This window comes from Anser anser (assembly GCF_964211835.1).
Source record: "Anser anser genome assembly, chromosome: 1".
Classification (NCBI taxonomy): domain Eukaryota; kingdom Metazoa; phylum Chordata; class Aves; order Anseriformes; family Anatidae; genus Anser; species Anser anser.
Window position 1 is genome coordinate 769,684 of NC_139720.1, and position 18,771 is coordinate 788,454.

General features: G+C 63.8%; 1 protein-coding gene across 8 annotated transcripts in view; it reads left to right on the forward strand.

The window, feature by feature from the left end:
• Positions 1 to 17,020, forward strand: part of SBF1 (SET binding factor 1) — a 73,691-nt gene extending 56,671 nt beyond the window's left edge. For 2 of the 8 annotated variants that reach the window (XM_083835838.1, XM_083835839.1), the window contains exons 15-43: positions 139 to 251; positions 743 to 892; positions 1,032 to 1,100; positions 1,789 to 1,947; positions 2,135 to 2,394; positions 2,651 to 2,823; positions 3,030 to 3,103; positions 3,216 to 3,411; positions 3,730 to 3,857; positions 4,646 to 4,821; positions 5,415 to 5,492; positions 7,266 to 7,405; positions 8,158 to 8,365; positions 8,525 to 8,721; positions 8,821 to 8,958; positions 9,932 to 10,024; positions 10,348 to 10,425; positions 11,010 to 11,194; positions 11,267 to 11,443; positions 12,068 to 12,169; positions 12,252 to 12,437; positions 12,593 to 12,719; positions 12,804 to 12,934; positions 13,474 to 13,707; positions 13,821 to 13,931; positions 14,090 to 14,301; positions 14,500 to 14,587; positions 14,681 to 14,812; positions 14,962 to 17,020. In XM_083835838.1, the coding sequence (XP_083691964.1) occupies positions 139 to 251; positions 743 to 892; positions 1,032 to 1,100; positions 1,789 to 1,947; positions 2,135 to 2,394; positions 2,651 to 2,823; positions 3,030 to 3,103; positions 3,216 to 3,411; positions 3,730 to 3,857; positions 4,646 to 4,821; positions 5,415 to 5,492; positions 7,266 to 7,405; positions 8,158 to 8,365; positions 8,525 to 8,721; positions 8,821 to 8,958; positions 9,932 to 10,024; positions 10,348 to 10,425; positions 11,010 to 11,194; positions 11,267 to 11,443; positions 12,068 to 12,169; positions 12,252 to 12,437; positions 12,593 to 12,719; positions 12,804 to 12,934; positions 13,474 to 13,707; positions 13,821 to 13,931; positions 14,090 to 14,301; positions 14,500 to 14,587; positions 14,681 to 14,812; positions 14,962 to 15,060 (4,214 nt within the window). In that variant the 3' untranslated portion in view covers positions 15,061 to 17,020. The remainder of the gene's footprint in view (positions 1 to 138; positions 252 to 742; positions 893 to 1,031; positions 1,101 to 1,788; positions 1,948 to 2,134; positions 2,395 to 2,650; positions 2,824 to 3,029; positions 3,104 to 3,215; positions 3,412 to 3,729; positions 3,858 to 4,645; positions 4,822 to 5,414; positions 5,493 to 7,265; positions 7,406 to 8,157; positions 8,366 to 8,524; positions 8,722 to 8,820; positions 8,959 to 9,931; positions 10,025 to 10,347; positions 10,426 to 11,009; positions 11,195 to 11,266; positions 11,444 to 12,067; positions 12,170 to 12,251; positions 12,438 to 12,592; positions 12,720 to 12,803; positions 12,935 to 13,473; positions 13,708 to 13,820; positions 13,932 to 14,089; positions 14,302 to 14,499; positions 14,588 to 14,680; positions 14,813 to 14,961) is intronic. The other 6 variants (XM_083835841.1, XM_083835842.1, XM_083835840.1 and 3 more) reach the window with 6 other exon arrangements.
• The last annotated feature ends 1,751 nt before the right edge of the window (positions 17,021 to 18,771 follow it).

Consider the following 18,771-nt stretch of genomic DNA (forward strand, 5'->3'; position numbering starts at 1 on the left):
GGGACCCTGCAGGATCCTTCCAGCAGGGCTGCTGCAGCCCAGGGCCCTGCCCACGCAGAGCCGTGGGGGCACCCCTCGCCCCCCACCCTGGGGTGACGGCCCTGCCCTGCCCGAGCTAACAGCCGGCTCTCTCCCCAGCTGCCATCATGGAGCGTAACGGCAACGCCCTGGCCAACAGCGCCCGGCGCCTGGAGGTGGTCAGGAACTGCATCTCGTATGTCTTCGAGAACAAGATGTTAGAAGCCAAAAAGGTGAGGGGCACTCGCGAGAAGCTGCTGGTTGAGGGGAGGGCACTGAGGTCACTCTGCCTCTCCTCCGCGACGGGCTGGGGAGGCCGTTCCTTGCCTCTGTCCAGATCTCTCCTGAGCAGCTCTGTTGCCCTACGGGCACTGGTTCTCGCGGCCCTGTTCCTCCCTGCTCTGTCCCTGGGCTTTTGGCTGATCCTTCCATTGCACCAGTGTCTCCCAGTGCCCCTCAGGGTCTGTCCCACGGAGGTGGCCGGGCTGGGGTCCTATCCCCCAGCCTTGCTGAGCAAGGAGCCCCCCCGAGCTGTGCTCCAGCTGGCCAGATGGGGATGCTCTGGTTTGCATCCACGTTGGATCAGCTGCCTGTAGACAATGTGGTGTCAGCCAGCACAGCCAGAACGTGAAGCCCCTCCTGCACCTCTCCTTGTGGGCTGCCCTTGACCTCACCGTCTCCCAGAGCTCAGCTGGGCCCCGTCTTTCTGCTCTTCCTCCCACAGCTGTTCCCTGCCGTGCTGCGAGCCATGAAGGGCCGAGCAGCCCGGCACTGCCTGACCCAGGAGCTGAACCTGCACGTGCAGCAGAACCGGGCCGTGCTGGACCACCAGCAGTTTGACTTCGTAGTCCGCATGATGAACTGCTGCTTGCAGGTAGGAGAGGGGCTGGGGGAGCACATCCCTTCAGGAAGGAGAGCGTGTCCTGCTGGGGGAGGCAGCGTTGTGCAGGGCTGGGGGTAGATCGAGGTGATCTTGCAGCGAACCCTCCTGTAAGCTCTGTTCCCTTCCCCAGGACTGCACGGCCATGGACGAGCATGGGATCGCAGCTGCTCTCTTGCCACTGGTCACTGCTTTCTGCCGAGTGAGTACCTGCAGTGCCCTGATGCCTGCTGTAGCCTCGCAGGCTCTGAGCTCCTTGGAGGCCACAGAGGCTGGTAGTGTGAAGGGCCGAGAGCCAGTGCTGCAGCCAGGCCAAAGGCAGATTGTCCCCTCAGTTCCCAGAGCATGGGGTCCTGTCCAGGAGCTCCCAGCCACGCCAGCCCTGCCGTCTGCACCAGTCTCCGGGCCCAGGGTTTCCAAAGTGGCTGGAACGTGTTGGGAAGGGTGCTCAGAAACTGGGGATATTCTCGTTGTCAGTCAGGCTGGGCTGAGGTCATAGAATCAGCTAGGCTGGAAAAAACCTTCAAGATCATCAAGTCCAACCATCAATGTGACATACTGAGTGCCTTCGCTATACCGTGTCCCTCAGCGCCACGTCCACAAATCTCTTAAATACCTCCAGGGTTGGAGACCACCACTTCCCTGGGCAGCCTGTCCCAATACTTGGTAGATTCTGCCTTCCAAAACCTATCTCTGGCTCGGGGCCCTGTTGGGCCCTGGGTCAGCGCTGAGCAAATCTGAGAAGAGTTTGCAAGGAATGCTTGGAGGAGCTCTGGTACAAGCGTCCCTCCTGCCTCCCAAGAGCACAGGCGAGAGAAAAGATCAGCTGGGGAGGAGAGGTTGGCACAAAGGCCGTGTCTGCATGCAGCTTCTGTCTTCTGCTTCCTCAGAAACTGGGCCCGGGCATCACGCAGTTTGCCTACAGCTGTGTGCAGGAGCACGTGGTGTGGACCAACATCCAGTTCTGGGAGGCGATGTTCTACTGCGATGTGCAGAACCACATCCGAGCCCTGTACCTGGACAGCAACGAGGAGAACCACACGGAGGAGGTGAGGCGGCGGTGTCGGGGTTCTCGCGGAGCAGCTGCATGGGAGCAGCCCTCCTAGGTCCACAGGCTGACAGGGACGGACGAGGGACTGCAGCCCGCTGTTGGAGACTGCTCTGGGAGCAGCGGGGTGAAGGCTGGCAGGTCTCCTGTCCGTGCAGACCTCTGACACGTCCTTACGCCTCCTTCAGGAGAGCACGGAGGAGCCACAGGAAGCCAAGTCTGCCCTCGAGATAGCATCAGAGCAGCTGAGACTCTGGCCCACCATGAGCCGAGAGAAACAGCAGGAGCTGATCCAGAAGGAGGAGAGCACCGTTTTCAGCCAGGCCATCCACTACGCCAACCGCATGAGCTACCTGCTGCTGCCTCTTGACACCAGCAAGAACCGCCTGCTGCGCAGCTCCGGGCTGGGGGACGTGGAGAGTGTCAGCAACAGCCTCGTCACCAACAGGTACGTTGGGCACGGCACCGAGAGCACACCTTGGTGCGATACCTGGGCATCCGGATCATTCAGCCGCGAGGCAGGATTGGTGCAGGTTGCACTGCCCAGGGCCGTTTCACGTCAGGAGTGGAACCCCTGGCTTCATACGAAGAGAGGGACGAAGACTCCTTCGAACTCTGCCTGGCGTGGGCAGGGGCCTCCTGCTATGGTTATGGCAGCAGAGGGAGGTACTCCGAGCTAAGTCTTCTCTGCTTCTGTACGGCAGCATCGCTGGCAGCGTGGCTGAGAGCTATGACACAGAGAGTGGATTCGAGGACGCCGAGAGCTCCGATGTGGCCAACTACGTGGTGCGATTCATCAACCGCTTTGTGGACAAAGTCTGCACGGAGAGCGGGGTCACCAACGAGCACCTCAAGGGGCTGCACGTCATGATCCCTGGTAATGCACCGGCAGCTCTGCGGGGGGGTGGGCGGCTTTGTGATCACACTGCAGACCCTTCCTGAGCAGCTGGGGTCTGCTCGTGAGGGGATTCTGAAAGAAGCAGCGAGAAGGGCAAAAGAGGAGCACTCAGTGCTACGGGACAGGTTGCCTGGGGAGCGTGTAAGGTAACGCGTTGCTCATGGTCTCTAACTTCTTGTCCACAGATATTGTGCAGATGCACATAGAGACCCTGGATGCCGTGCACAGGGAGAGCAAGAGGCTTCCTGCCATCCAGAAGGTATTGACCTGGCCCCCTGCAGCGTGGGGGGAAGGTTCTGGTGCTGTGGGGGGCTATCGAGTCCCCTTCCATGTCTGCATGGCCCTGAACTTCCTATTTTACATCCCCGTAGCCAAAGCTGCTGCGCCCCAACCTGTTGGTGGGCGAGGAGTGCGTGATGGAGGGCTTCCGCGTGTACCTCATGCCCGACGAGCGGGAAGAGGCTGCGGGGGGCAGCATCGGTGGCCCGCCCCTCCTGCCTGCCGAGGGAGCCATCTTCCTCACCACGTACCGCATCATCTTCAAAGGCACTCCCACGGACCCGCTGGGTAAGGCTGCCCGTGCACCACGTCCTCCGGCTGGGTGGGTTGGTGGTGCTGGGGGAAGGCGGCCAGGGGCGATCCTGAGCAGCGGCTGCAGCTCGCTCGCTGCCGGGGGGGCCACAAGTTCGGTGGGTACGCCCAGTGCTGCACAGGAGGGGTGCCTGTTCTTGCTTTGCGCCCTCTGGAGATGTTACATTGCTCGTGCCCATCTCCAAAGCTCCGTGGCCTGGCTGTAGAACCTCTGACCTGCTGCTGGCCTTCTGATCCCGGGGGACTGGTGAGAGCTGGCTGGGCGGTGGCTAACGTGTTCCGTATTGTGCCCAGTGGGGGAGCAGGTGGTGATCCGTTCCTTCCCCATCGCCTCGCTGACCAAAGAGAAGAAGATCAATATCCACAGCCAGCAGGATCAGCTCCTCACGGAGGGCCTGCAGCTACGCTCCTGCACATTCCAGGTGAGGCCGCGGGGGGCTGCAGGCTGCTCCTTGGAGCTGCATCGTCGCAGCCAAGGAGTGCCTTGACGGTGGGACCCAGCAGGGACCTGGCCGGTGCTGGCTTCATCCCCTGGGACGAGGCACTCGCTGCCCGTGCTCACCTGGTTTGGGGGTAGTTTTGCCTGCGGGGCCAAAGACGGCCTCTGAAGGGGGTGACTGCACCTGGGGGCAGAGCCTGAGGCCCCCTTGCAGAGGAGGGATTGGGCTGTGGTCCCGATACGGGGCCAGTCGAGGTCCTTTTGTAGCTGGAGGCTCCTCTCCAACTGCTTTGGTGGCTGTTGGAGCCCTGGGAAGGCACGTGCCGTGCTCATGCAGTGCTCTCAGAGGTGATCCTGCAAACCTTGTAGCGGGTCCTAGAAGGGGAGGAATCCAGCAGGGAGAGGTGTCAGAAGGGGAGTCACTACTGAGCATTGCACGTCTCTGAGACTCGTGGAGACAGAGCAACCTGGGGAGGAGAGCACCACGTAAAGCGTGCTGCCTGCCCCTTCCTGCCTGTCCCCGCGCTCTGGGGACATCCTGGGGGCAGCGCACACGCGCAGAGCAGCCCCAGGAGGGCCGTGTATGGCACCAAGTAACTGGCACAGGGGGCAGACGGGGCAGCCCCCCAGCTGGCCCGTGCCCATGGTGGTCACTGCTGAGCAGGACCTGAGCTGGGGGAAGGGCCGGTGGAGCTCTGCGGCTCTCCCTTGCCCCAGCGGTGCCAAGCACGCGGTGACCCCCCTGAGCCTGCCTTCTGCTCGTCCTCGCAGTTGCTGAAGATTGCCTTCGATGATGAGGTGGCTATGGAGAGTGCCGAGGTCTTCAGGAAGCACCTGCACAAGCTGCGCTACCCCCAGCACGTCCATGGCACCTTCGCCTTCACGGTGGGCCAGTCGCCCAAGCAAGCCATGCAGCCCAAGGCCAAGGAGAAGAACCCCTCGCTCAGGTACCTGCAGCGTCCCCGGAGCAGGAGGAGCGGTCGTGGGATGCTCCTGGCCCTTGCAGGCGGTGCTGGGGCTCTTCTCTCCCTCCTCCAGCCCACCGGCAGAGAGCCGCCAGGCAGGGGGAGACCAGGCACAGGCTCTGGAGCTGGAGCTCGGGGTCCCTGGGCATGCCTTGCTCAGACCTCCCCTGGCACAGGATCCCTGCTCTCTTTGGGTTTTTGCAAGGAGGGAAACGGTCCTTTTTTTGGGGGGTCCTTTTCCAAGCAGAGACCAGCCAAGCCTGGGAAGCGCGCTGACGGCTTCAGTGCTGTTCCCTGCACGGCTGCCCGAGCTGAAGCAGTGCAAGCCCCAAGGAAACATCTCATGGGAGAAGCTCCACTGGGCACGAGAGCGTGGTCTCTGCCTTTGCGGAGGATGGGGAGCGTGGCGGGGCAGTGGAAAAGCTCTGTGCTTGGTGCCGGCCCGAGGCCAGACCCTGCTCCTGCGCTCGGTGGCTGCGTTAACTGCTGCTGTAGCTGCGGGGTCTGGCTGCTGCTGTGTTCGTGCTTGGTGTGCCCTGGAGTCTAAGCTGCTCTCCCGTGTGTTTGTGACTCAGCTCCCAGCAGGTGACCGGTATGTTCCAGGGCCTGACAGTGGGGGTCATGTCCCTCGGGCACCTTGGCCATTCAACCACGTAAGATGCCTTCACCCTGTGCGGGAGCTTGCGAGGTGGCATCGGCTCAGGCTGCAGCCTTCACTGCTCCCAGGGCTTCTTCTCACCCTCTCTGCATGCTGCCTGGGCCGGGGGCTTGGCACTTCGGGGACGCCCTTTTCCAGGCTGCCGGTCTGAAGGTTTGGGGTGCGCTCTCACCACAGCCTCAGGCGGCGGGCGGCCGTCCCTGTGCTCCGTGGCACTGCGGCGGATCCCCAGGACGTGCTGAGGGAGCTCTGCGTCTTCCTACTAACCTCTAGGGACCACCAGAGCTGCTGGGCCCAGCTCTGCCTGGGCACAGCCCCAGGTCTTGCGAGGTCTGCTCCACCACCACCCCACAGGTCTGCCGCCGGCTGTGCCCCACACTACCTGCAGGTCTTGTCCCTCTGGTTAGGAAGCACTCCTACTTCCAGCCTCTGTACCTGACCGCTGGTTCCCAGGACAGCGTTATTTCCCAGTCCTAAGGCTTTTCTTCTCTTAGTAACTGTAGGGAGCGGTTAGATTCCCTCTTGGTCTGCTTTGCAAAGCAAAACGAGCCACCTGCTGGTCTCACTTTGGCCCCAGTTCTGACAAGGTGAATTACTAGAGATCTGCACACCAGCTTGGCTGTTGTTCTGGGCTGGATGTGGCCTGTTCCCTGGCTGATTCCTGCACCTTCTTTACTTGTTCCTCTTTGAGCCCATGGGCTCCCTGAGATGATGATGGTGATGATGATGATGTGTGTGAGGTCCTGCACACGTGCAGACCATTTGTGCCTTCAGGCATAGGCTTGCTGGAGCTGTGTCCTAAGGAGCCTGTTCTGACCACGCAGCCTAACCGTCTGCAGGTTTTTGAAGATTTCCCTTCTGCGCCTTCCCATTCCGCCCTCGGCAGGCAGAGAAGTTCCCCCACGGGCGGGTGGGGGGCTGAGCCCCGCTGCTGTCACCGTCCCTTACACAGCGCCGGGCAGCTCGCCTTCAGCAGCTCCCCTCCGCCCCGTGTCTGGGCTGGGCTGGCGGCGTCCCCACACAGCCTTCAGCAGCCGTCACCTTGCCCTGGTGGTGAGAAGGAGCCCACCTTGGAGAAATGAGGATTTTTTCATGATGAGGGCGGTGGCACAGGCTGCCCCGAGGAGCTGGGGGTGCCCCATCCCTGGCAGTGCCCAGGGCCAGGCTGGATGGGGCTGGGGGCAGCCGGGGCTGGGGCAGGGGTTGGAAGGAGATGGGCTCTGAGGTCCCTTCCAACCCAAACCATTCTGGGATTCCGCGATTCTCTAGGGACGCGACAGATCAATGGGTTTGAGGGCTCAGACGTGGAGGTGGTGGCTTCAGAGCCCAGAACATGGCTGGATCCACGCCGGTGGTGCGCCCAGGAGGCTGGGGCGCTGGGGGCTGCTCAGCCAGGCTGCCCCCAGCCTCTGCAGCCTGGGCTCGGGGCTCGGCGCCAAGCGCTCGCCCCGTGCTGGGCGCTGCAGGTGGCATCCGTCCTCTGGTGGCCGTGGCTGCGACCGTGCCTGCCGGCAGTGGTCGGGGTGTGCCGGTGGTCGGGGTGATTGGGGCGCTCCGGTGGTCGGGGTGTGCCGGTGGTCGGGGTGCTCCGGTGGTTGAGGTGGTCGGGGTGCTCTGGTGGTCGGGGTGCTCTGGTGGTCGGGGTGCTCCGTCTCTGCTTCGCTCTGGCTGTGAGGTGGGTGCTGCTCCAGCCTTCGGGGCCTGCCCTGGTGGCCGTGCGCGTGCCGGAGCGGGTGTCAGCTGGCCCCGGCCTCTTCTTTTGTTCCAGGACGCTCTCCAAAAACCTGGTGAAAAACGCCAAGAAAACAATCGGCCGCCAGTACGTGACACGGAAGAAATACACGCCGCCCGCGTGGGAGCAGCGGAGCAGCCAGCACTTCGCAGAGGACAACGAGGACGAGATCTCAGGTTGGGAGCACCCTGCGGGGGGAGGGAGGCGGCGGGGAGCAGGGGGAGGCTGCAGCAGGAGCTCCCCGGGACAGGGCTCGGCTGTCACCGTGCAGGGAGCAGGCGCGGGAGCTTCCCCGCGCAGAGCGCCGCCCCCGGTCACCTCTGCCTGTCCCCAGCAGCCTGCCAGCTCTCGTCCCCTTGTAGTGACCAGGCAGCAAGCTGAGATATTCCTGCCTTAGAACTGAAAATACCCAGTGAGCCGTGCGGGGGGGGGGGGAGTTACTTGGTGGCCTCAGCCTGTCAGGCAAAAATGTGCAGAGTTAAGCTGTAGCAAGGAAGGTTGGATTAGACGTGAGACAAACTCGTTTGGGCTGAGGGGAGCAAAGGGCGAGGTGTTCTCAGTACTGAAGATCCCAGCCTCCCCCGGGGAGGGCTGTCGGAGGAGGCATGGCTGTGGGATCCGGGGCCCGATGGGAGCAGTATCCCCGGGGAGCCTGCTGCGTGCGGGGCTGGCCTCTCGGATCGTACGTGGCTGATTTCAGAGCTTTCCTTCTGTTCACTAGGATGCTTTGAATTCTGTTAACCTAACGAGCAAAGGCTCTTGGTTCGGAGACCTTGGGAAGGACCAGAGCTCTTCCGTTTCAGGGGAAGGTGCTGGGGTGCAGCTCCCGTCCCGTCCTGTCTCTGCCAGGTTGGACGATGCCTCCAGCTGCAAGCGGGACACCGCCTCTGCGCCGCGGGCTGACCCAGGTCCCCCTTTGTCTCCGCAGTGTCTGAAGAGATGGACAGAAGCACTTTGACCCCCACCACCACCATCAAACCTTCGGAGAAGATGACCATCAACCACCTGGTGGAGCGAGCCTGCTGCCGCGACTACCAGCGGCTGGGGCTGGGCACGCTCAGCAGCAGCCTCACGCGCTCCAAGAACGAGCCCTTCCGCATCTCCACGGTGAACCGCATGTACGCCATTTGTCGGAGGTGAGCCCGAGCGGCGCGGCGGGGGCGGGGGCAGCTGCTGAGGAAGAGGCCTGCAATGGCAGGAGAGGGCAGCGAGGGTCTTCAGACGCTTGTGGGAGCTGCGGGCGGGCTCGTGCTGCACCTCGCTGCGCCCTGCAGAGCCTCCGCTCTCTCCCGCAGCTACCCCGGGCTGCTCATCGTGCCGCAGAGCATCCAGGACAACACGATCCAGCGCATCTCCCGCTGCTACCGCCAGAACCGCTTCCCCGTGGTGTGCTGGCGCAACTCCCGCACCAAGGCCGTGCTGCTGCGCTCGGGAGGGCTGCACGGCAAGGGCGTCGTGGGCCTCTTCAAGTCCCAGAACGCCCCCACCACAGGTGCCTGTCCCCCGCGCCCCGGGCGGCGCTGTGCTGGAGCGGGCTGCGGCCCCGTCCCGTGCCCGGGGCGGAGTGCTGATGCTCTTGTCTCTCTCCTAGGCCCCTCGCAGACAGACTCCACCAGTTTGGAGCAGGAAAAGTATCTGCAGGCAGTGATCAACTCCATGCCTCACTATGCTGACGCCAGTGGGCGCAACACGCTCAGTGGCTTCACCTCGGCACACATGAGCAGCTCAGGTGAGAGGAGCTGGGTCGTGGCGCTGCGGCGCAGTGCTCAGGGGAGGCAGGAGGCTCGCGCCTTACTTGGTGCACCGGGCCCCGCTCGTGGGTCCTGCTGCGTGTCCCAGAGCCCGGACAGCCAGGTGAGCAGCTCTCCCTGGTCTGCCGTCTCCACGAAGGCAGCAGAGCCTTCCCGGCGCACTTCCCAGAGCTCCCAGTTCCCACCGGGTCTCCAGGACTGGTGGTGGGGACGGGTTTGGGAAAGGCAGTGTCCCCGCACCTGCAAGCACTGGGAGCTCCCAGCTGGATCCAGGCGCTTGCTGAGAGCCGGGGGTGGGCTGGGGGGGGACGGACCCCATCAGCTGAGACCTCGGCACCAAGCGCAGCGGGGGCAGCCCGCGGGGTCTGTCACGGGAAGCTGCGGTAAGTCTGTCTCGTGCTGTCCGAGCAGAGCTCTCCATTGCTGCCAGCCGTGCTCCATTGCCATTCATCGTCTGCCCCTGCCATTCCACCCCGTCATCGCTGCGGAGGTGACCGGGGGCCAAAGGGATGTAGGAGAGCCCAGTTGCTGAAGCCCCCCCAGGGCTCGTTCCCTGGTGCGGGACGTGCCCGAAGCTGCTGCAGAAGCAGCATGGTCAGAGGGGCTGGGGGGCGGCGAGGGAGCAGGCACGGTGCTGGGCTCTGCCCGGCTCCGCGGCTCTGGGCGGTGCCCCCCAGGGCAGGGCTGGGGCAGAGCGGTGGCACTCGCTGGTGCTGTGGGGTCCAGCCCCTGCTCACGCTGCTGCTGCAGGTGCCCGCGTGCCGTGGCTGCAGCTGGAAGGTGCCTCCTGCATGCTGGCCCCTGGTCCCGGCCCCGGGCTCTCCTGCTTGCCGCTGGTTCCTTCCTCGGGCCCCTTCCCTCCCTCTGGAGCAGCCGTGGGGAGGCAGGGCGGGAGGGTCCTGCTGGGGCAGCACAGGGAGGCTCAGAGCTGACGTTTTGTTGGTGCTACAGATTTCTCCGACAAGAGGCAGCCTAAGCTGGGATCGCTCATGAAGCAGGTGATGGGAGGGAAGGACGATGGGCCCGGTACTATTAGCCGTGGAGGTGAGGACGTGCGAGTGAACGCTGCCTCGTGGGGGCCTCGCGAAGGCCCCCGGGCCGGGGCAGCTGGGGTAGAGTAGTTGCTTCCCTCTTGCTTCCCCAGAGCTCTCTGGCATGGGGCAGCCGCAGGGGAGGGAGGGAGGGACCGGCTGCAGGACCCGGAGGCAGCTCCCCGTGCCGTCTCCATCCCATTCGTGGCTCCAGTCGCTCCATCCCGACCCCCGGGCGCCGCTGCCCGTCCCTTCCATCCATGTCCACCCAGCGAGAGCGTTGGTCCAGCTCCGCCCGGCGCCTTCGCTGAGGTTGCTTTCGTCCTGTGCTCTCAGGGCTCGGTCACAGAGCCAGGGTCATCACCCTCTCCACCCCCAAGTGCGCGTCGGCGAAGGGCCGCGAGGCGCCCCGAGGTACGGTACCGCCGTGCGCCTAACCGCCGCCCGGGTGCTAACCTGACGACTGACCCCACGCCCCCACACCCCACACCCCCTTCACACGACTAATGCCCCAGTAACACCACCGCCCGCCCGCGCCTGCGCTCAGCTGAGCATGTCCCTGGTGCGGCCCAGCCGCGGTGCCAGCGGTAAGTCCTGGGTCTGCCCGCGCCGGCCCCGCGCCCTCTCCCAGGTTTGCTTTAGGCTCCTCGCACTTCTGCTGGTGCTCGGTGGTGGCGGCGGAGGAGAGGGTCTGGCTTGCAGGGAAGGGGGCGAGTCCTGGCACAGGGGCACGGGGGCAGCCCACGTTGCTTGGGGCTGGGGCTGGTCCCGGCTCACGGCGGGCAGGAGGCCCCACAGCACCCAGCGAGGAGACGGAGCAAAAGCAAACCTGACGCCCGGCACCTTCCCAGCATGTGCTCCGAGGGCGCTGCCCTGCGGGTGGCAGCAGCCCGGCCCCCACGGAGAGCTGCTCGCCCTGCGCCAGCCCGTCGGGGTCGGGGTGAGCGCAGCGGCCGTCCCGGCCTCGGGGCCCCTTGGTGACCGCGGCCGTCTTGCAGGCAAGTGGGGCAGCATCCGCGCCAGCGGGCGCATGAGCAGCTACGCCCTGAACGTGGAGATCGGGTCGCGCCTGGCTGGGAAGGACCTGCTGAGCGCCCAGCACAACGGCACCCCCGCCGAGGCCAGCTTCCTGCGCCAGCACCGCGCCTCGCTCTACATCATCGGGGACAAGTCGCAGCTGAAGGTGGCTGAAGGGGACGAGGTGGCGGTGGGGCTGCGCACGGCCTCGCACGGTGCTGATGCTCTCCTCCCGCAGGGCGTGAAACCGGACCCGCTGCAGCACTGGGAGGTGGTGCCCATCGAAGTGTTCGACGTGCGGCAGGTGAAAGCCAGCTTCAAGAAGCTGATGAAGGCCTGTGTGCCCGGCTGCCCCTCCGGCGACCCCCCCGTCACCTACCTGCGGTCCCTGGAGGAGTCCGAGTGGCTCTCCCAGGTCAGTGGTTCCCCGGAGGCTGCAGGGGCCCCGATCCATCCCCATGGCACTGTCGGATCGTGTCAGGGATGTGTTTCTCCCACCTGGTGAAGCAGAGGCTGAGAGGAGGGTCTGGGTGTTCTGTCCCGAGTGCCGCTTGGCACAGGGTGGGGACACCAAGTGAACAAGGCTGGGCTGAGAGGAACAAGGATGAAAGAGCCCAGACAACGTGCTGCTTGGTGGCTCTGGATATGAGCGCTGCGAGCATCTGGGGCAGCTGCCGGCTGGAGAAGCAGGGCAGGACCTGCAGCACGGCAGCATACAGGGCAGCACCCGCAGGACCCCGGGGGCCCCAGGGTCTGCTTCTCTGTAGGATGGCTTTTGTCTGCAGAGCTGCCGTGGGCCCAGGCCCTGGCTGCTGGAGGGAGCACAGCACCCACGGCCGTGCTGCTGTGGTGGTTCTGCCCCTCTGCCTTTGCTGTTCAGGCTCGCAGTGCCTGAGCACTGGAGTCGTGTCCTGGCCCTGCAGAGCCCTTGTGCTCTGCTCCATTTGGCTCAGCTGTTCCCAGAAGAAGGGGTTGCTTTGCCCCGCGACGGCAAACGAGTTTCCTGCTCCCTAGTAAGTCTTGATCCTTACGTTGGCAGATCCATAAGATCCTGCAGATTTCAGTGCTGGTGGTGGAGCTGCTGGACACGGGCTCCTCTGTGCTCGTCAGCCTGGAGGACGGCTGGGACATCACCACGCAGGTAGGAGCCCTCAGCTGCCCAGCGCGACGGCTGCCTCCGACAGTGTCCCCACGAGCATCTCGAGCCCCCCCTGTCCTTGCAGGTTGTTTCCTTGGTGCAGCTGCTCTCGGACCCCTACTACCGGACGATGGAGGGCTTCCGCCTGCTCGTGGAGAAGGAGTGGCTGTCCTTCGGGCACCGCTTCAGCCACCGCGGGGCCCAGACCCTGGCTAGCCAGAGCAGCGGCTTTGCGCCCATCTTCCTGCAGTTCCTGGACTGCGTGCATCAGGTGAGGTCCTCGTGCGGGCTGCTGGCCCTGCCGCCGGCCGGGGAGATCCCTGCCACCAGTGGGGGCTGCCCGAGCACCGGTGCCAGCCCGCGGTTTGGGCAGCGACTGCCAGCGTAGGTGGGTGCTGGGAGGCCTCACCTCGCTCTTCCTCGCAGATCCACCTGCAGTTCCCCATGGAGTTTGAGTTCAGCCAGTACTACCTGAAGTTCCTCAGCTACCACTACATTTCCAATCGTTTCCGGACATTCCTGCTGGACTCGGACTATGAGCGCATCGAGCTGGGTGAGGGCAGCGTGCGGGGTGCGCAGGGGGCGGTAGCTCAGTGCCTTGCCCCAAATAACGCCCTCCCTGCCCGCCTCTCCACAGGCCTCCTTTACGAGGAGAAGGGTGAGCGGAAGAGCCAGCAGGTCTACAAGTCAATTTGGGATTACATCGACCGGCTGAACAAGAAGGCTCCTGTCTTCTTCAACTACATGTATGCCCCCGAGGATGGGGAGGTGAGAGCGCTGCTGCTGCTCTGGATCCACCTGCTCCAGCCCCCTCAGGACCCCGCACTCTGCAGGGGCTCAGGGATTTCTGGGGGTAATGCAAGGAACCTCGAGCAGAGGAGAGATCCTGAGCTGGAGCTGTCAGGGTCTCCTTATGGGCTCTTCACCACCACAAGCTGGAAATACCCTTCCACGGGGAGAGCTCGGCTTCTGGCGCACGGCCCCAGCACGGTGGCAGCGCAGGGAGCTGCGCTGTGCAGGCGAGCCCAGTCTGGGGCTGGGCTGCTCAGAGCCTGCATTTGGTCTGGGCCCTGTCCTGGCGGCAGCTCTGGTGTCGCCGGGCCAGCATTGCCCTCTGCTGACCAGCCTGCAGGCTCTTGGTACCAGCCAGAAAGCATCACCATGGGGAAAGCTCTTTGTGAAGGGACTGGTTTCCAGTCTGGCCAGAGAAAACCAGTACAACACAGGCTTGTCTGTGACCCTGCAGCATGGCCAGGTCTGCCTGGATGCCGCCAGCTGTTCTGAGCATAACCCTGGCTCTTCCCTAGGTGCTGAGGCCGTACAGCAACATTTCCAACCTGAAGGTGTGGGACTACTACACGGAGGAGACGCTGTCGGAGGGCCCCTCCTATGACTGGGAGCTGGTGCAGGGGCAGCCGGAGCACGTGGAGGAGGCAGACCGGCAGGACACCAGCGCCCCGCAGACGAAGCGCAAGATCATCTGGCCCTGCTACGACAACCGCAGCCGCGTGGAGCCCGACGCCATCTCCAAGCTGCTGGAGGTGAGTTTGGGCTTGGACGGTGTCCCAGAGGTGGTGCAGTGCCCCACGCACAGCGCTCTGCAGCCCCCCCGGGACACAGACAGCTCGGGCTGATGCCTGACCCTTCCCTGCAGGAGCTGCACAACCTGGAGATGGAGCTGGGGCAGGTTCCGGAGCGCTGGAAGGACACGTGGGACAAGATCAAAGCTTCCCAGCGCACCGAGGCCCGGCAGGAGGGCAGCCGGGTAGGGCTGTGATGGGGCTGAAGGGAGGACTTGGTTCTGCTGAGGGTGCCCAGCGAGGCTGGCGTTAGCTTCTGCAGCCCGGGGCTGAGGAGGGGAGCTGGTGCTTGGTGTGCCCGAGGAGCCCTCCACCCTCACACAGTGCCCTCTGCCCCCCGCAGACCCCCAGCTCCCTGCTGATGTCCTCCGGCCTCTCCCACCACCGCCGCTCGCTGGGCGTGTACCTGCAGGAGAGTGGCGTGGGCTCGACGCTCAACCTCAGCCTCGACAGCGACACCAGCAGCACCTCCACCCCGTCCAGCGGGAAGCAGGGCGGCCGGAAGAGCACCAGCACGCTCTACAGCCAGTTCCAGATGTCGGAGAGCGAGAACAGGCAGGCGGGGAGGGGAAAGGGGTGGGGGACAGGGGTGGGGGGCCCTTCCCAGAGAGGTGGTACCTGGGTTCTGCAGCACGGGGACCTCGGTGGTCCCCGTTGATGTCAGGCTGCCACTGGCTGAACCGCACTCGGGCCCCGCTCTGCTTTCGCCCACGGGGTGCAACGAGGCACTGACGCGCTGCCTGGCCCCCGCAGGTCCTATGAGGGGACCCTGTACAAGAAAGGAGCCTTCATGAAACCCTGGAAGCCTCGCTGGTTTGTGCTGGATAAAACCAAGCATCAGGTACTGAGGGGCTGGGCAGGGTGAGGGACGGGTGTCCGGGGTCCTTCCCTCCCTCCCCGCGTGCTGAGCTGTGTGCGGGACCTCTCCCCGCAGCTGCGGTACTACGACAGCCGGATGGACACGGAGTGCAAAGGCGTCATTGACCTGGCCGACGTGGAGTCCATCACCCCTGGCACCCCCACCATGGGGGCCCCCAAGACGGTGGACGAGAAAGCCTTCTTCGATGTGAGTGGGGCGCTGAGTCTGCGCTGCAGGGAAAGGAGCTCGGCAGCCCACGGCCCCTGCCCCTCGCTGGGCTCCTGGGGGCCACGGCGCTGCTGGCTCACCCGGAGCAGCCGCCCGGCCCCGCTCACCTTCTCTCTCCTCCCCTGCAGCTGAAGACGACAAAACGAGTTTACAATTTCTGCGCCCAGGATGTGCAGCTAGCCCAGCAGTGGATCGACCGCATCCAGAGCTGCTTGTCAGACGCGTGAGCCTGGCTCAGAGGAGCCTCTATTCCAGGCACAGAGTCTCCCGCGCCCCAGCACGTGGAGCAGAGGCAGTGCCCAGGCTCGGCGCTGAGCCGGGGCTGTGACTGACTGGCGAGGAGATGGACCCTTCCCTGCCGCCGGTGTGCTGTACCGGAGTGCCCACAGCCGCCCATGCTCCCGCAGGTGGTGGTGGGGGCAGGATCAGCGTGTTACACTATGGTAGGACTGCGTAGTGGAGGAATTCGTCGCATTGAAGCAGGCTGGGGTGCAGGCGGGAGCCTGTCCTGCTCTGCTCCCCCGTCCTGTCTGAGCCCTGTAATTACCCTGTGTCCTCTGTGCACCTCCGGGCCAGGCGGCCTCACTCCAGCTCTGCTGCAGCAGGGATGGTGTCGGCTGGCTGGAGAGGGTGCCCCCTGCCACTGCCCCGTGCTGCTAGAGAAAGCAGGAGCTGCCTGGCTCCCTCATCCTCCCCACGGCTTGCATGTCTGCCCGAGCATCCACGGGGCAGGGCCTGCTCCCTCCTCACCCGGTGCTGCTGCCCCCGGTGCAGTCGCTGGCCCAAGTGTGGCCCAGGCTTTGTTCCTGCCTTGCTGGAGCCGGGGATCTGCAGCTCAGGGTGCCTGTGGGTGCAGAGGGCGCTGGCCTGAGCTCTGGGACCATCCTGCCCTGGCCCTCCGGCAGCAGCGGGCAGCGCTCCCCAGCCCTTGAGCTCTCACAGACTTGCACAGGAACAAACGAGCACAGCTGCTGCCTGCCCGGGGCTGCTCACAGTGTTGTAGCTGTAGGCACCAGGTGCGTGTACAGGAGGGGGCGCGGATGTGGCTGGTGCCTGTTCAGGCTGTGACCAGCGGGCTCCCTGCCCTGGCTGGGTGCAGCCTCTACCTCCTTGCTCAGGCTTGCTGGCGGGGGTGCGTTCCCCATGGGAGGTGCCAAATGCAGGCTCGGTGCCCTGGCCCAGGCTGGGGAGTGCCCCTCTGTCCCTGCAGGTCCCTTCCCGGATGGGGACCACCCAGCCCCAGGGACAAGGGGTCCTGCTCGGCTGCAGCCCAGGGTCCCCAGGGGTTTGATGCCAGGTGATAACGCCAGGGCCAGGATGCGATGGGCGCTGTCGCGTGCCACGCTCTGCTCTGGTCTCTGCTCTGGTCACCCCGTGCGTCCTGCGGGAAGGAGCGGGCAGCACCTCGGCGGGCACCGTGCAGGGCACTGCGCTGTGCTGCCTGCTTCTCCCCACCTCCGGGGCTCTTCCCCTCCCCAAGCCCCTGTGCTTGTGCTCAGGCTGGGCCCCTGCCAGCGCTGGCAGGCCGAGCCCACCGGTGGAGGGGTCTCGGCCCCACGGGAGGGCAGGTTTGCCCCCCCAGCGCTGCTGGGGGCTGCGCGTCCCCCCCCGCTGCCGCCTCCCTGCTTATTGCTGTCACAGTGTCAGTGCAAAGGGGGAATCTCGGTACAGAATCAGATCCTGCAGCACCTCATCCCCTGCACTGGTGTTACTGCGGGTGGGTTTGGCCCCGCTCATCCCGAGGTCGCTTCCTGGGCAGGTGGAGGTCGCTCAGGACGTGCGGCTGTCCGTCCGTCCGTCCGCGGGATGGGAACCGGCCCCCGCAGCCCTCCCAGCTCCGCGAAGCGACCGTGACCAGGGCCCGACCCTCCACGCCTCTCCTGCAAGCTCAGCCAGCTCTCCTACCTGTCTTGTTTTTAAAGGAGTTCCTTGTTTTATTTCAGTGCAGAGGTCTTTGTACAGTCTTAATCCCCAGGTTCCCCTCTTTGTTTTATTGTACAATAATGGCTGTGGCAGGTAGCTGGTGTAACATGGAGGTTTTGTAACTTACCTGAGCAGTTGTAGATTATTGAAGTTTCTGTACATTGTGTCAAACATACAGAGTCCTTGTATTGTATTGTGCCTAGAGGAAAAAGGTTATTATATAAAAGAGAAGACTAACTGAATTTAATAAAAAAATTAATATGACACGAGCCCCCTTGTGCCTCACTGCCACCCCCAGCGGGTGCCCCGCAGCCCCCCAGCGCCGCAGGAGCTGCAGGATGGGGGCTGCCACCTGTGGCTGGAGCCAGAGCCCTGCGGAGAGCAGGCGGCACAGCGAGGAGGAGGAGGGCAGGAGCCCCGCCAGGACTGCTCTGAGCAGGGTTCAGTGGTGCCCATCACGGGCTAACACAGACCGTGGTTCATCAGGTGTCTGCTGCCTGGGGCATTAAAGCTCAGCTCTGCTGTGAGACCTTTTCTGCTGCTCCAGCTCTGTGGTGGGGACATCCTGAGCAGCTGACTTTAAAAGCTAATGAAGAACAAAACCAGCAGCCCCTGTACTGCTGTGTAAGTCTCCAGGAGCCCAGACTTTAGGCTTGGTTTTCTCTTAGTTTCCATCCCCCCCACCCCATACGCACATTTGCAGCTGTGACTTTCAATTTGTTAAACGACCTTTTTTTTTTTTTTTTTTTTTCCCCATTTGCTGTCCATATGAAAGGGTTTTGTTTGTTTGTTTCTGTCCTCTTTCTTCACGTTGAAGGAACACAACTCCCTTTGTCTCAGGCTGGGCACACAGCTGCTTCAGGCCCTGTCCCCATCCCACTGACCGTCCCCGGGGTCCCCTCCAGCCCCAGGAGTGCGTTCGAAGGTTGAACCAGTTCCCGTTTCTCACACGCTGAAGCAACGGGCTGTCTCCAAGCAGCTCACGCTGCGCATGGACGAAGCACAGCACTGCTGAGGCATGCTGAAAACTGCCTTAAATCTACAGCAGCTGATGGAAACCAGTGAAGTTGAAGCAGACAGAAACCCAGCCCCAATGATGCCAGTTTGCAACCTCCCTATCATGCCTTGGTGAGACCAGGCAGTGCGTGGCCCCACACCTGGGGCTGCTCACCTTGGGTAACCAAAAAGCTTCATTACTCTGGATGGGAACAGTGACTTCACGCAACTGTCTCACTTAAACCTGCTCCTGGCTGCAGCCACCAAGATGGGGACCCCTTGGAAAAAACAGAGGGAACGAGAGAAGGCTTCATGCGACGACTCCATCTCAACGCCCGGAAACGGGGTCACCGGAGAACAAGCTACAGGGTGAGGCCCAGCCCTGCTCCACGTGCGTGCTGATGGCTGGCACAGCCTTTACCGGCAACAAGCACGGCTTTCTTCCTGGTGAAGACTTGAAAACTTTGTCACAAGGCTCCTTGGGATGGAGCTTTTTCTTACAACACAGCTATCAATCAGTCAACAACAAGGGACCGGCTGCACACAGAGCATTTGGCAAAGCTGCCAACAGCCACGGCACCCGGGGCGCTGCGGGTGGGTCGCCTGCTTGCAGGCCAGGCTGTGGCAAGGACTAAACCGGGGTGAGCAAGAGCGTGGCTGCAGTCAGGCTGTGCATTGGCCTCACCATCAGCCACGTCCCTGGTCACTGCCCCCAGTCCCTCCAGAGGTGACATCCAGGGCCCCAAATCCTGCCCTGTACCAGCTCCTGATGGGTGCCAGGTCACTCTCGCTCCAGTGGTGCAGATTAAAAGCGAAGCCTCGCCCCTCGTACAACGCTGCTGCTGCTTTTTCACCTCCTGAGACAGCGCAGGAGCAGGTACCGATGAGCTTTTACCTTCTCTCACCCCTTCGAGAGCAACAAACGCCTTCAAGCCCCGCTGCCCTGGCCATGCCCTGAGCCCTGGCCACGGCTCCTGCGCTCCCGTGGGGGGGGGTCCCACAGCCCTGGCGGGGGGCGG